Source organism: Oncorhynchus kisutch, linkage group LG5 (genome assembly GCF_002021735.2).
Source record: "Oncorhynchus kisutch isolate 150728-3 linkage group LG5, Okis_V2, whole genome shotgun sequence".
Lineage (NCBI taxonomy): Eukaryota > Metazoa > Chordata > Actinopteri > Salmoniformes > Salmonidae > Oncorhynchus > Oncorhynchus kisutch.
Genome location: NC_034178.2, coordinates 6,029,922 through 6,044,474, shown reverse-complemented (window position 1 = coordinate 6,044,474; position 14,553 = coordinate 6,029,922). Strand labels below are relative to the sequence as shown.

Here is a 14,553-nt window from a genome sequence, read left to right as displayed (position 1 = left end):
ACTGGACTGCAGTCTGCACCCCGTCTGCTTTAGAAATGACAGAGGAGAGAGGGTCAGTTCCTGAGGGACTGTACTAGCTCAATGGTTTGATTGAATATTAATACAACAAAGAGCTGGTCCATTAATTATCCTGTCAGACCTGACCTTCACACACACCAATACACACACCACACATGCCCTCCTCCCCCACAAACACACAAATGCACAAATGCACGCACACACACACTCTCCACAGGGGCCGTTTGTCTGTCAGGAAGGCGATGTCACCAGATGAATTATGGGATGTGGCTGTCATCTTTGGGGTCAAATACAACTTGGCATCCCTGGGGTGGGAGGTCAGGGTTCTCCCTGGCTGCTGTCGCACCTCGCACGACTGCCATTTTATAGGTTACACACAGGACCAGCCCTGTGCAAACAACCCCAATTAAACTCACTCACATTAATATTAACACACTCTACTGTGTGTCTGTGAGTCTTTGGTTTCATGTGAGTCCTTGCTAATTAAAGTCTCCGTGTCAGTATAATGGGGGTGAGGAGAGGTCCCCAACATGAAGCTAATTCCCCACTAGTGAAGCGGGTAACACGATCATTAACATGAACCTGTAGCGAGGAGTAGGAGGCAGTTGTATTTGGTATTAATACTGACTGGTCCCAGTTATTGATGCTATATTGGCATATCATTTTAATATTATTCAACATATTAAATCACATACAAGAGAAGCACGTTACAGCCCATCTCTCACGGCTCATCTCTTGTAATCTATATAGCTTCCATTGACTCAGCCGAACCCACATCTGCTTTCCCGTTAGGTGTGTGTGTGTGTGTGTCCATAAATGTCTGATTAATGGTAATTCAACCGACGGTCCAAGAGGGCAAGCTATGGGTCATGGCCAGACAGACTGGACAGTATACATCTCTGGGCGTCAGTGGGGCTCTACTGTATATTTATTTGACGTTAACGAGCAATACAGACACAGCCTCTGGGCTATGTTCTTTATAAGGACCCTCTATAAACTCGCTGTCACAGGGGTACGATTTAGCCTCGACCTCGTAGGATGGCTGGGGCCCTGATGAGATGAGTCACGGTATGGCCCGTCTTTCACTGTCCTTTAGAAGAATCCACACGTGATAGATAGGAGAGTTGCTCCTAAGCCGTTATCTCTTGTATTCCAGCCTGCTGCATCTCTTGTATTCCAGCCTGCTGCATCTCTTGTATTATCTCTTGTATTATCTCTTGTATTCCAGCCTGCTGCATCTCTTGTATTATCTCTTGTATTATCTCTTGTATTCCAGCCTGCTGCATCTCTTGTATTATCTCTTGTATTATCTCTTGTATTATCTCTTGTATTATCTCTTGTATTCCAGTCCGCTGCATCTCATCCATTACTTCTGGTTTTACTTGTCTGCTCTTGGAATGACAGCGACCCAGGGTCTGTGTGTATTGACACAAAGGGCCAATCAGAGATCATAGACATGGAGTTTAGTATAGTCCACCATGTACTCTCTATCCAGGGAAATATTGTCTAGCCCTGTGCTGTCAGAGGTCTGTGCACTTTTGGGGCTACAATGGAAATAAGTCTCTGACTTCCCCTTTATTGTTTTTCAAATGTACGTATTCTTGTGTTTTTTAAACTGGCAAATAGAATCAATCAATCAAAGATCACTAGGTTGCTATATTGGGCTCCTGAGTGGCACAGTGGTCTAAGGCACTGGATCTCAGTGCAAGAGGTGTTACAGTAGTGCCTGGTTCGAATCCAGGCTTTATCACATTTGGCTGTGATTGGTAGTCCCATAGGGTGGCGCACAATTGGCCCAGTGTTGTCTGTGTTAGGCTGTCATTGTAAATAAGAATTTGTTCTTAATTAACTGACGTGCCTAGTTAAATAAAAAATGTTTAAAAAAAATATGAATCATGAGGCTGCCCTGGCTCCCTCTCCTGTCCTTATAACTGTTCTTCCCTGGTTCCCTCTCCTGTCCTTATAACTGCTCTTCCCTGGCTCCCTCTCCTGTCCTTATAACTGCTCTTCCCTGGTTCCCTCTCCTGTCCTTATAACTGCTCTTCCCTGGCTCCCTCTCCTGTCCTTATAACTGCTCTTCCCTGGCTCCCTCTCCTGTCCTTATAACTGTTCTTCCCTGGTTCCCTCTCCTGTCCTTATAACTGCTCTTCCCTGGCTCCCTCTCCTGTCCTTATAACTGCTCTTCCCTGGTTCCCTCTCCTCTCCTTATAACTGCTCTTCCCTGGCTCCCTTTCCTGTCCTTATAACTGCTCTTCCCTGGCTCCCTCTCCTTATAACTGTTCTTCCCTGGTTCCCTCTCCTGTCCTTATAACTGCTCTTCCCTGGCTCCCTCTCCTGTCCTTATAACTGCTCTTCCCTGGCTCCCTCTCCTATCCTTATAACTGCTCTTCCCTGGTTCCCTCTCCTCTCCTTATAACCACTCTTCCCTGGCTCCCTCTCCTTATAACTGCTCTTCCCTGGCTCCCTCTCCTTATAACTGCTCTTCCCTGGTTCCCTCTCCTGTCCTTATAACTGCTCTTCCCTGGCTCCCTCTCCTTATAACTGCTGTTCCCTGGCTCCCTCTCCTCTCCTTATAACTGTTCTTCCCTGGCTCCCTCTCCTTATAACTTCTCTTCCCTGGTTCCCTCTCCTCTCCTTATAACCACTCTTCCCTGGCTCCCTCTCCTGTCCTTATAACTGCTCTTCCCTGGCTCCCTCTCCTGTCCTTATAACTGCTCTTCCCTGGCTCCCTCTCCTGTCCTTATAACTGCTCTTCCCTGGTTCCCTCTCCTGTCCTTATAACTGCTCTTCCCTGGTTCCCTCTCCTCTCCTTATAACTGCTCTTCCCTGGCTCCCTCTCCTGTCCTTATAACTGCTCTTCCCTGGTTCCCTCTCCTGTCCTTATAACTGCTCTTCCCTGGCTCCCTCTCCTGTCCTTATAACTGCTCTTCCCTGGTTCCCTCTCCTATCCTTATAACTGCTCTTCCCTGGCTCCCTCTCCTGTCCTTATAACTGCTCTTCCCTGGTTCCCTCTCCTGTCCTTATAACTGCTCTTCCCTGGTTCCCTCTCCTTATAACTGTTCTTCCCTGGTTCCCTCTCCTCTCCTTATAACTGCTCTTCCCTGGTTCCCTCTCCTGTCCTTATAACTGCTCTTCCCTGGTTCCCTCTCCTGTCCTTATAACTGCTCTTCCCTGGTTCCCTCTCCTATCCTTATAACTGCTCTTCCCTGGTTCCCTCTCCTCTCCTTATAACTGCTCTTCCCTGGCTCCCTCTCCTGTCCTTATAACTGCTCTTCCCTGGTTCCCTCTCCTGTCCTTATAACTGTTCTTCCCTGGTTCCCTCTCCTCTCCTTATAACTGCTCTTCCCTGGTTCCCTCTCCTGTCCTTATAACTGCTCTTCCCTGGCTCCCTCTCCTGTCCTTATAACTGCTCTTCCCTGGTTCCCTCTCCTTATAACTGCTCTTCCCTGGTTCCCTCTCCTGTCCTTATAACTGTTCTTCCCTGGTTCCCTCTCCTCTCCTTATAACTGCTCTTCCCTGGTTCCCTCTCCTGTCCTTATAACTGCTCTTCCCTGGCTCCCTCTCCTGTCCTTATAACTGCTCTTCCCTGGTTCCCTCTCCTTATAACTGCTCTTCCCTGGCTCCCTCTCCTTATAACTGCTCTTCCCTGGCTCCCTCTCCTATCCTTATAACTGCTCTTCCCTGGCTCCCTCTCCTTATAACTGCTCTTCCCTGGTTCCCTCTCCTGTCCTTATAACTGCTCTTCCCTGGTTCCCTCTCCTGTCCTTATAACTGCTCTTCCCTGGTTCCCTCTCCTGTCCTTATAACTGCTCTTCCCTGGTTCCCTCTCCTGTCCTTATAACTGCTCTTCCCTGGTTCCCTCTCCTGTCCTTATAACTGCTCTTCCCTGGTTCCCTCTCCTGTCCTTATAACTGCTCTTCCCTGGTTCCCTCTCCTGTCCTTATAACTGCTCTTCCCTGGTTCCCTCTCCTCTCCTTATAACTGCTCTTCCCTGGCTCCCTCTCCTGTCCTTATAACTGCTCTTCCCTGGTTCCCTCTCCTGTCCTTATAACTGCTCTTCCCTGGTTCCCTCTCCTGTCCTTATAACTGCTCTTCCCTGGTTCCCTCTCCTGTCCTTATAACTGCTCTTCCCTGGTTCCCTCTCCTGTCCTTATAACTGCTCTTCCCTGGTTCCCTCTCCTGTCCTTATAACTGCTCTTCCCTGGTTCCCTCTCCTGTCCTTATAACTGCTCTTCCCTGGTTCCCTCTCCTCTCCTTATAACTGCTCTTCCCTGGTTCCCTCTCCTGTCCTTATAACTGCTCTTTCCTGGTTCCCTCTCCTGTCCTTATAACTGCTCTTCCCTGGCTCCCTCTCCTTATAACTGCTCTTCCCTGGCTCCCTCTCCTTATAACCACTCTTCCCTGGCTCCCTCTCCTATCCTTGCTCCATGAAGGGCATCAAGTGTTGTTATTCACACCTCACCTCTAACGACTTGACTCTACTTGATCCCTTACCCACTCTGCCTCATCCTAGCTCCCTCTAACCCACCCACTCTTCTTCTTCCTCTCCTCAATCCACCAAGGACATGACGTGTAATTTACTCCCCTCCACTCAAGCCACAGGCTGTTCCGGCTGGCCTTGGATGGAGGTGTGTGTTCATGTGTGTGTCGATTGAATTAGACAGTAGATCAGTGTTGACAGGACCAAGGCTGTCATTAAGAGGGAACCGGCTGTTTTCTGAGGTCACGGTTCTGCAGTTTTATTGTGTGTGTGTGAGAGAGAATGGGAAAAAGAACTAGAGAGAGAAAGTATAACATATACAGTATATGAGTGAACCGATGTTGGAAATAACACAAAAACAAGGGGCAGTTTTTCAAAAATGGAATATTTTAATTAGTGGGTTTGATGATCCGTTATTGCAAATCATAAGATCATTTCCTGAATGACGCTGATAGTGGGAACGGGACACCATCCGCAGAACATTCAAAAAACGAGTTGAGACACACAGGAAGTAAACATTTGTGATGGGAAATATTCAATTTCATTCAACGGAAATATTTAAGACACTAGTGTAAGCGATAAGATTGTAAAGAAAGTTTATAGCAGTATGGCCTGGTATAATTTGAGTTTGAGGGACTCCAAAAGCATTACCATCGCTGAGTAGTGCTGTAATGTGTGTGTGTGTGTTATTTTGGACATGGGAGTGGGAGTGACACAGAGGCAGATATCAAGGTGACCTACGGTTAAGGGAAACATCTACCTCAAGCATTCGTCTCTGTGTGAGTGTGTCTCTCCCTCCATGTTAAGAATACATGAAAAGGGTTCCCCTTCAGACCTCTAACACTATGGTAAGAGATTGGTCATATAGCAAGTCAATCACACAGCAAAGCTACTGCAATTCTCTCTATCTCACACACAATCACACAGGATATTTACAAACGCATACACACTATTTACACTATTTACATGTGTATGTGCACACAGAGAGACACACACAGAAACACAGTGGAAAAGTAGTCAAAAAAGTGGTGTGAGCCTGAAATATCAGGTAGGTCTAATAGTCATCATGCCTGTCCTGAGAGGCACTAACTACCAATCAGAAGTAGGGTTGGCCTCAGTTCCATTTACACTGCATCAGATCAGCTCTAACATTCATCACATCCATGGCCACGTCTCAAACCACACCCTATTTCTTATAGGGCAACATAGGGATCTGATGAAAAGTAGTGCACTATATAGGGAATAGGGGCACCAGAAGTAGCACACTACATAAGGAATAATAGGGTGTTGGAATGGAAGTAGTGCCCCACAAAGGGAATAGGATGTAATTTGGATGGATTGCTACCCAGTTGTCTACACACATATATGCATAACGTCCCCATCATTTTTAAATAATGGCTATGGTCCATGGTACGTCCATCTATCGGTTACATTTCCTTTAAAAAACATACAAATAAAAGACACACTGTCTTTAGGCAGTAACATTGGTCTCAGTGTCATCACAATGCTGCTTTTAAAAAACACATAAAAACGCTATAATAATAAACATAGTAGTTCTAAAATGAGAATTGCGCCATTAAGACACATGTTCATTTATTTAACTAGGCAAGTCAGTTAAGAACAAATTGTTATTTTCAATGACGGCCTAGGAACAGTGGGTTAAGCTGCCTTGTTCAGGGGCAGAACGACAGAATTGTACCTTGTCAGCTCAGGGATTCGATCTTGCAACCAATTGGTTACTAGTCCCAACACACTCTAACCATTAGGCGACCTGTCGCCCCAATTCTCATGTCTGAAATGGTGGCTGATTTCCAAGCAAAAAGCTTTTTATCCAGAGTCCAACTCTTGCTTTACGTAGACTTTTTTCTGTAAATGTTACATTTTCATTTTCTTGGTTCAGCTCAGCCAAAGGAAAACTTTCTGTCCAATAGTTCAAAGCTCTGCTCTCTGATTGGAGCTATACATCCAGGAAGTAAAGAGGTCCTTTTCAAGGGATTTCTGGGAGTTTCACCACTATAGTTTTTTTCACCGCACACTTTACGTGGGGTACCAGAGAGAGAGAGGAGGCAAGGGAGAGAGGAGGCAAGAGAGAGAGGAGGCAAGAGAGAGAGGAGGCAAGGGAGAGAGGAGGCAAGGGAGAGAGGAGGCAAGGGAGAGAGGAGGCAAGGGAGAGCGAGAGAGAGGGAATGATGAAAGTCAGTTATCAGCGACATTCAATCCATTCCTCTACTTCAGTCTCCATAACTACCCTATACACTTTCACCCCTGACCTCTAACCTCTGATGAGTGTGTGTGCGTTACCAACGCTTAATTATCTGGTTCATATAGTCTTCCGTCGGTAACCTCCCTCCCACCTCCCCATCCTCTGGGTCCTCCACTTCTCCCTCTCCTGGTCCAGGGGTTAGTTTGGATCTAGAAGGCCACAGGCCCACTCCCAGGCCTTGACCCTCGACCCCTAGCCCCTGACCGTTCTGGTTGTGGGTCCTGAGTCGTTGCAGCCGTCGTTCCTGCTGCCTGGTGTACTGGTATCTCTGCTGGAACAGGTCTCTGGGCTATGTTCTTTATAAGGACCCTCTATAAACTCGCTGTCACAGGGGTACGATTTAGCCTCGACCTCGTAGGATGGCTGGGGCCCTGATGAGATGAGTCACGGTATGGCCCGTCTTTCACTGTCCTTTAGAAGAATCCACACGTGATAGATAGGAGAGTTGCTCCTAAGCCGTTATCTCTTGTATTCCAGCCTGCTGCATCTCTTGTATTCCAGCCTGCTGCATCTCTTGTATTATCTCTTGTATTATCTCTTGTATTCCAGCCTGCTGCATCTCTTGTATTATCTCTTGTATTATCTCTTGTATTCCAGCCTGCTGCATCTCTTGTATTATCTCTTGTATTATCTCTTGTATTATCTCTTGTATTATCTCTTGTATTATCTCTTGTATTCCAGTCCGCTGCATCTCATCCATTACTTCTGGTTTTACTTGTCTGCTCTTGGAATGACAGCGACCCAGGGTCTGTGTGTATTGACACAAAGGGCCAATCAGAGATCATAGACATGGAGTTTAGTATAGTCCACCATGTACTCTCTATCCAGGGAAATATTGTCTAGCCCTGTGCTGTCAGAGGTCTGTGCACTTTTGGGGCTACAATGGAAATAAGTCTCTGACTTCCCCTTTATTGTTTTTCAAATGTACGTATTCTTGTGTTTTTTAAACTGGCAAATAGAATCAATCAATCAAAGATCACTAGGTTGCTATATTGGGCTCCTGAGTGGCACAGTGGTCTAAGGCACTGGATCTCAGTGCAAGAGGTGTTACAGTAGTGCCTGGTTCGAATCCAGGCTTTATCACATTTGGCTGTGATTGGTAGTCCCATAGGGTGGCGCACAATTGGCCCAGTGTTGTCTGTGTTAGGCTGTCATTGTAAATAAGAATTTGTTCTTAATTAACTGACGTGCCTAGTTAAATAAAAAATGTTTAAAAAAAATATGAATCATGAGGCTGCCCTGGCTCCCTCTCCTGTCCTTATAACTGTTCTTCCCTGGTTCCCTCTCCTGTCCTTATAACTGCTCTTCCCTGGCTCCCTCTCCTGTCCTTATAACTGCTCTTCCCTGGTTCCCTCTCCTGTCCTTATAACTGCTCTTCCCTGGCTCCCTCTCCTGTCCTTATAACTGCTCTTCCCTGGCTCCCTCTCCTGTCCTTATAACTGTTCTTCCCTGGTTCCCTCTCCTGTCCTTATAACTGCTCTTCCCTGGCTCCCTCTCCTGTCCTTATAACTGCTCTTCCCTGGTTCCCTCTCCTCTCCTTATAACTGCTCTTCCCTGGCTCCCTTTCCTGTCCTTATAACTGCTCTTCCCTGGCTCCCTCTCCTTATAACTGTTCTTCCCTGGTTCCCTCTCCTGTCCTTATAACTGCTCTTCCCTGGCTCCCTCTCCTGTCCTTATAACTGCTCTTCCCTGGCTCCCTCTCCTATCCTTATAACTGCTCTTCCCTGGTTCCCTCTCCTCTCCTTATAACCACTCTTCCCTGGCTCCCTCTCCTTATAACTGCTCTTCCCTGGCTCCCTCTCCTTATAACTGCTCTTCCCTTGTTCCCTCTCCTGTCCTTATAACTGCTCTTCCCTGGCTCCCTCTCCTTATAACTGCTGTTCCCTGGCTCCCTCTCCTCTCCTTATAACTGTTCTTCCCTGGCTCCCTCTCCTTATAACTTCTCTTCCCTGGTTCCCTCTCCTCTCCTTATAACCACTCTTCCCTGGCTCCCTCTCCTGTCCTTATAACTGCTCTTCCCTGGCTCCCTCTCCTGTCCTTATAACTGCTCTTCCCTGGCTCCCTCTCCTGTCCTTATAACTGCTCTTCCCTGGTTCCCTCTCCTGTCCTTATAACTGCTCTTCCCTGGTTCCCTCTCCTCTCCTTATAACTGCTCTTCCCTGGCTCCCTCTCCTGTCCTTATAACTGCTCTTCCCTGGTTCCCTCTCCTGTCCTTATAACTGCTCTTCCCTGGCTCCCTCTCCTGTCCTTATAACTGCTCTTCCCTGGTTCCCTCTCCTATCCTTATAACTGCTCTTCCCTGGCTCCCTCTCCTGTCCTTATAACTGCTCTTCCCTGGTTCCCTCTCCTGTCCTTATAACTGCTCTTCCCTGGTTCCCTCTCCTTATAACTGTTCTTCCCTGGTTCCCTCTCCTCTCCTTATAACTGCTCTTCCCTGGTTCCCTCTCCTGTCCTTATAACTGCTCTTCCCTGGTTCCCTCTCCTGTCCTTATAACTGCTCTTCCCTGGTTCCCTCTCCTATCCTTATAACTGCTCTTCCCTGGTTCCCTCTCCTCTCCTTATAACTGCTCTTCCCTGGCTCCCTCTCCTGTCCTTATAACTGCTCTTCCCTGGTTCCCTCTCCTGTCCTTATAACTGTTCTTCCCTGGTTCCCTCTCCTCTCCTTATAACTGCTCTTCCCTGGTTCCCTCTCCTGTCCTTATAACTGCTCTTCCCTGGCTCCCTCTCCTGTCCTTATAACTGCTCTTCCCTGGTTCCCTCTCCTTATAACTGCTCTTCCCTGGTTCCCTCTCCTGTCCTTATAACTGTTCTTCCCTGGTTCCCTCTCCTCTCCTTATAACTGCTCTTCCCTGGTTCCCTCTCCTGTCCTTATAACTGCTCTTCCCTGGCTCCCTCTCCTGTCCTTATAACTGCTCTTCCCTGGTTCCCTCTCCTTATAACTGCTCTTCCCTGGCTCCCTCTCCTTATAACTGCTCTTCCCTGGCTCCCTCTCCTATCCTTATAACTGCTCTTCCCTGGCTCCCTCTCCTTATAACTGCTCTTCCCTGGTTCCCTCTCCTGTCCTTATAACTGCTCTTCCCTGGTTCCCTCTCCTGTCCTTATAACTGCTCTTCCCTGGTTCCCTCTCCTGTCCTTATAACTGCTCTTCCCTGGTTCCCTCTCCTGTCCTTATAACTGCTCTTCCCTGGTTCCCTCTCCTGTCCTTATAACAGCTCTTCCCTGGTTCCCTCTCCTGTCCTTATAACTGCTCTTCCCTGGTTCCCTCTCCTCTCCTTATAACTGCTCTTCCCTGGCTCCCTCTCCTGTCCTTATAACTGCTCTTCCCTGGTTCCCTCTCCTGTCCTTATAACTGCTCTTCCCTGGTTCCCTCTCCTGTCCTTATAACTGCTCTTCCCTGGTTCCCTCTCCTGTCCTTATAACTGCTCTTCCCTGGTTCCCTCTCCTGTCCTTATAACTGCTCTTCCCTGGTTCCCTCTCCTGTCCTTATAACTGCTCTTCCCTGGTTCCCTCTCCTGTCCTTATAACTGCTCTTCCCTGGTTCCCTCTCCTCTCCTTATAACTGCTCTTCCCTGGTTCCCTCTCCTGTCCTTATAACTGCTCTTTCCTGGTTCCCTCTCCTGTCCTTATAACTGCTCTTCCCTGGCTCCCTCTCCTTATAACTGCTCTTCCCTGGCTCCCTCTCCTTATAACCACTTTTCCCTGGCTCCCTCTCCTATCCTTGCTCCATGAAGGGCATCAAGTGTTGTTATTCACACCTCACCTCTAACGACTTGACTCTACTTGATCCCTTACCCACTCTGCCTCATCCTAGCTCCCTCTAACCCACCCACTCTTCCTCTTCCTCTCCTCAATCCACCAAGGACATGACGTGTAATTTACTCCCCTCCACTCAAGCCACAGGCTGTTCCGGCTGGCCTTGGATGGAGGTGTGTGTTCATGTGTGTGTCGATTGAATTAGACAGTAGATCAGTGTTGACAGGACCAAGGCTGTCATTAAGAGGGAACCGGCTGTTTTCTGAGGTCACGGTTCTGCAGTTTTATTGTGTGTGTGTGAGAGAGAATGGGAAAAAGAACTAGAGAGAGAAAGTATAACATATACAGTATATGAGTGAACCGATGTTGGAAATAACACAAAAACAAGGGGCAGTTTTTCAAAAATGGAATATTTTAATTAGTGGGTTTGATGATCCGTTATTGCAAATCATAAGATCATTTCCTGAATGACGCTGATAGTGGGAACGGGACACCATCCGCAGAACATTCAAAAAACGAGTTGAGACACACAGGAAGTAAACATTTGTGATGGGAAATATTCAATTTCATTCAACGGAAATATTTAAGACACTAGTGTAAGCGATAAGATTGTAAAGAAAGTTTATAGCAGTATGGCCTGGTATAATTTGAGTTTGAGGGACTCCAAAAGCATTACCATCGCTGAGTAGTGCTGTAATGTGTGTGTGTGTGTTATTTTGGACATGGGAGTGGGAGTGACACAGAGGCAGATATCAAGGTGACCTACGGTTAAGGGAAACATCTACCTCAAGCATTCGTCTCTGTGTGAGTGTGTCTCTCCCTCCATGTTAAGAATACATGAAAAGGGTTCCCCTTCAGACCTCTAACACTATGGTAAGAGATTGGTCATATAGCAAGTCAATCACACAGCAAAGCTACTGCAATTCTCTCTATCTCACACACAATCACACAGGATATTTACAAACGCATACACACTATTTACACTATTTACATGTGTATGTGCACACAGAGAGACACACACAGAAACACAGTGGAAAAGTAGTCAAAAAAGTGGTGTGAGCCTGAAATATCAGGTAGGTCTAATAGTCATCATGCCTGTCCTGAGAGGCACTAACTACCAATCAGAAGTAGGGTTGGCCTCAGTTCCATTTACACTGCATCAGATCAGCTCTAACATTCATCACATCCATGGCCACGTCTCAAACCACACCCTATTTCTTATAGGGCAACATAGGGATCTGATGAAAAGTAGTGCACTATATAGGGAATAGGGGCACCAGAAGTAGCACACTACATAAGGAATAATAGGGTGTTGGAATGGAAGTAGTGCCCCACAAAGGGAATAGGATGTAATTTGGATGGATTGCTACCCAGTTGTCTACACACATATATGCATAACGTCCCCATCATTTTTAAATAATGGCTATGGTCCATGGTACGTCCATCTATCGGTTACATTTCCTTTAAAAAACATACAAATAAAAGACACACTGTCTTTAGGCAGTAACATTGGTCTCAGTGTCATCACAATGCTGCTTTTAAAAAACACATAAAAACGCTATAATAATAAACATAGTAGTTCTAAAATGAGAATTGCGCCATTAAGACACATGTTCATTTATTTAACTAGGCAAGTCAGTTAAGAACAAATTGTTATTTTCAATGACGGCCTAGGAACAGTGGGTTAAGCTGCCTTGTTCAGGGGCAGAACGACAGAATTGTACCTTGTCAGCTCAGGGATTCGATCTTGCAACCAATTGGTTACTAGTCCCAACACACTCTAACCATTAGGCGACCTGTCGCCCCAATTCTCATGTCTGAAATGGTGGCTGATTTCCAAGCAAAAAGCTTTTTATCCAGAGTCCAACTCTTGCTTTACGTAGACTTTTTTCTGTAAATGTTACATTTTCATTTTCTTGGTTCAGCTCAGCCAAAGGAAAACTTTCTGTCCAATAGTTCAAAGCTCTGCTCTCTGATTGGAGCTATACATCCAGGAAGTAAAGAGGTCCTTTTCAAGGGATTTCTGGGAGTTTCACCACTATAGTTTTTTTCACCGCACACTTTACGTGGGGTACCAGAGAGAGAGAGGAGGCAAGGGAGAGAGGAGGCAAGAGAGAGAGGAGGCAAGAGAGAGAGGAGGCAAGGGAGAGAGGAGGCAAGGGAGAGAGGAGGCAAGGGAGAGAGGAGGCAAGGGAGAGCGAGAGAGAGGGAATGATGAAAGTCAGTTATCAGCGACATTCAATCCATTCCTCTACTTCAGTCTCCATAACTACCCTATACACTTTCACCCCTGACCTCTAACCTCTGATGAGTGTGTGTGCGTTACCAACGCTTAATTATCTGGTTCATATAGTCTTCCGTCGGTAACCTCCCTCCCACCTCCCCATCCTCTGGGTCCTCCACTTCTCCCTCTCCTGGTCCAGGGGTTAGTTTGGATCTAGAAGGCCACAGGCCCACTCCCAGGCCTTGACCCTCGACCCCTAGCCCCTGACCGTTCTGGTTGTGGGTCCTGAGTCGTTGCAGCCGTCGTTCCTGCTGCCTGGTGTACTGGTATCTCTGCTGGAACAGGTCTCTGGCGTAATCATACAGCCTCATGTCCAGCTCATTCAGCTCCTCGATGCGCTGCACCTGGAGTACAGAGAGGGAGGGAGGGTGTCAGCTGACAGTCCTGATGCAAACATCTGTGGGTGGTGGGGAATTGTCTGTTCAACTTGGTTCAACAATTTAACAACCAAGTACAGCCAATATATGGTGGAAAACTCTGAAAACAGCACAGTATCCTGGTGTGATAACATGTTCCAAATGGCAACACACACACACACACACACACACACATAGACACACACACACACACACACACCGTAGTGTTGTCCAAATCCACTCCGGCCGCTCTGGTGCTGTTGTATTGCATAAAGGGTCGTATGAACCTCAGTCTGAAGGTACGTTCAAACAGGAACTGGGTTTTCCTCTGGTACTCTGTCAGGCCGAAGAAGGCCATGTCCCTCAGGTTCTTCTTAGCGGAGTCTAATAACAGCTGAGAACGCCTCTGCTCTGGGACTGTAGACATGTTGTAGCAGCCTACCAGGCTCAGGTCCGCTAGCATACGAACCTATAGGAAAAGGTAAGGGGAGGTTAGTACATTTCAACATTGTGTGGACCATAAAATGAGTCTATTCTATCCAAACGTGTCTGTGTGTGTGTCCATTTATTAGTCTCTCACCTGTCTGTTATTGGCCAGGTTATAAGGACAGTCCATGAACTGCTGCAAGGTACATCCTGACCAATCAGAACCCTCGTAGCAGGCTGGTAGTTCCTCCGGCGTAGGGGTTCGTCCGTCACACATGTGTAATGAGGTCTTCCACGTCGCGCCCCTCTGGACGTGTCTCCATTCGCTGAGGTACCGAGACACTGGGTCCCTTAAGAGGGTTATGTAGTAGAATTTCCTAAAAGAGGAGAGAGAAGAGGGATGAGGGAGAGAGAGAGGTTAGACATACTGGATGAACTGATATAACATACTGTGTAGTTCCACAAATAGCCAAAGGGTGGCAGTGTTTGCAATGGTTTGTTACTATGGTTTAGATCCCTGGGAAATAAAACTCATTGGAACCAGGGGGAAGAGAGAGAGAGGAGGGTAGAGAGAGAGAGGGGGAGAGGAGGGGGAGAGAGAGAGGGGAGAGGAGGGGGAGAGAGGAGGGGGGGGAGAGGAGGGTAGAGAGAGAGGGGGAGAGGAGGGGAGAGAGGAGGAGGGGGAGAGAGAGAGGGGGAGAGGAGGGGAGAGAGGAGGAGGGGGGGGAGGAGGAGGGGAGAGGAGGAGGGAGAGGAGGGGAGAGAGGAGGAGGGGAGAGGAGGGGAGAGAGAGAGGGGAGAGGAGGGGAGAGAGGAGGAGGGGAGAGGAGGAGAGAGAGAGGGGAGAGGAGGGGAGAGAGGAGGAGGGGAGAGAGGAGGAGGGAGAGAGAGAGGGGAGAGGAGGGGAGAGAAGAGGAGGGGAGAGGAGGGGAGAGAGAGAGGGGAGAGGAGGGGAGAGAGGAGGAGGGGAGAG

General features: G+C 47.6%; 1 protein-coding gene across 1 annotated transcript in view; it reads right to left on the bottom strand.

Moving 5' to 3' along the window:
• Positions 1–10,905: 10,905 nt before the first annotated feature.
• The window catches only part of LOC116374161 (heparan-sulfate 6-O-sulfotransferase 1-A-like), a 28,430-nt gene continuing 24,782 nt past the window's right edge, over positions 10,906–14,553 (bottom strand). The window contains exons 2-4 of the mRNA XM_031824260.1: positions 13,735–13,957; positions 13,375–13,623; positions 10,906–13,142 (exon numbers count right to left, since the gene is read on the bottom strand). Of these exons, the coding sequence (XP_031680120.1) occupies positions 12,837–13,142; positions 13,375–13,623; positions 13,735–13,957 (778 nt within the window). The 3' untranslated portion in view covers positions 10,906–12,836. The remainder of the gene's footprint in view (positions 13,143–13,374; positions 13,624–13,734; positions 13,958–14,553) is intronic.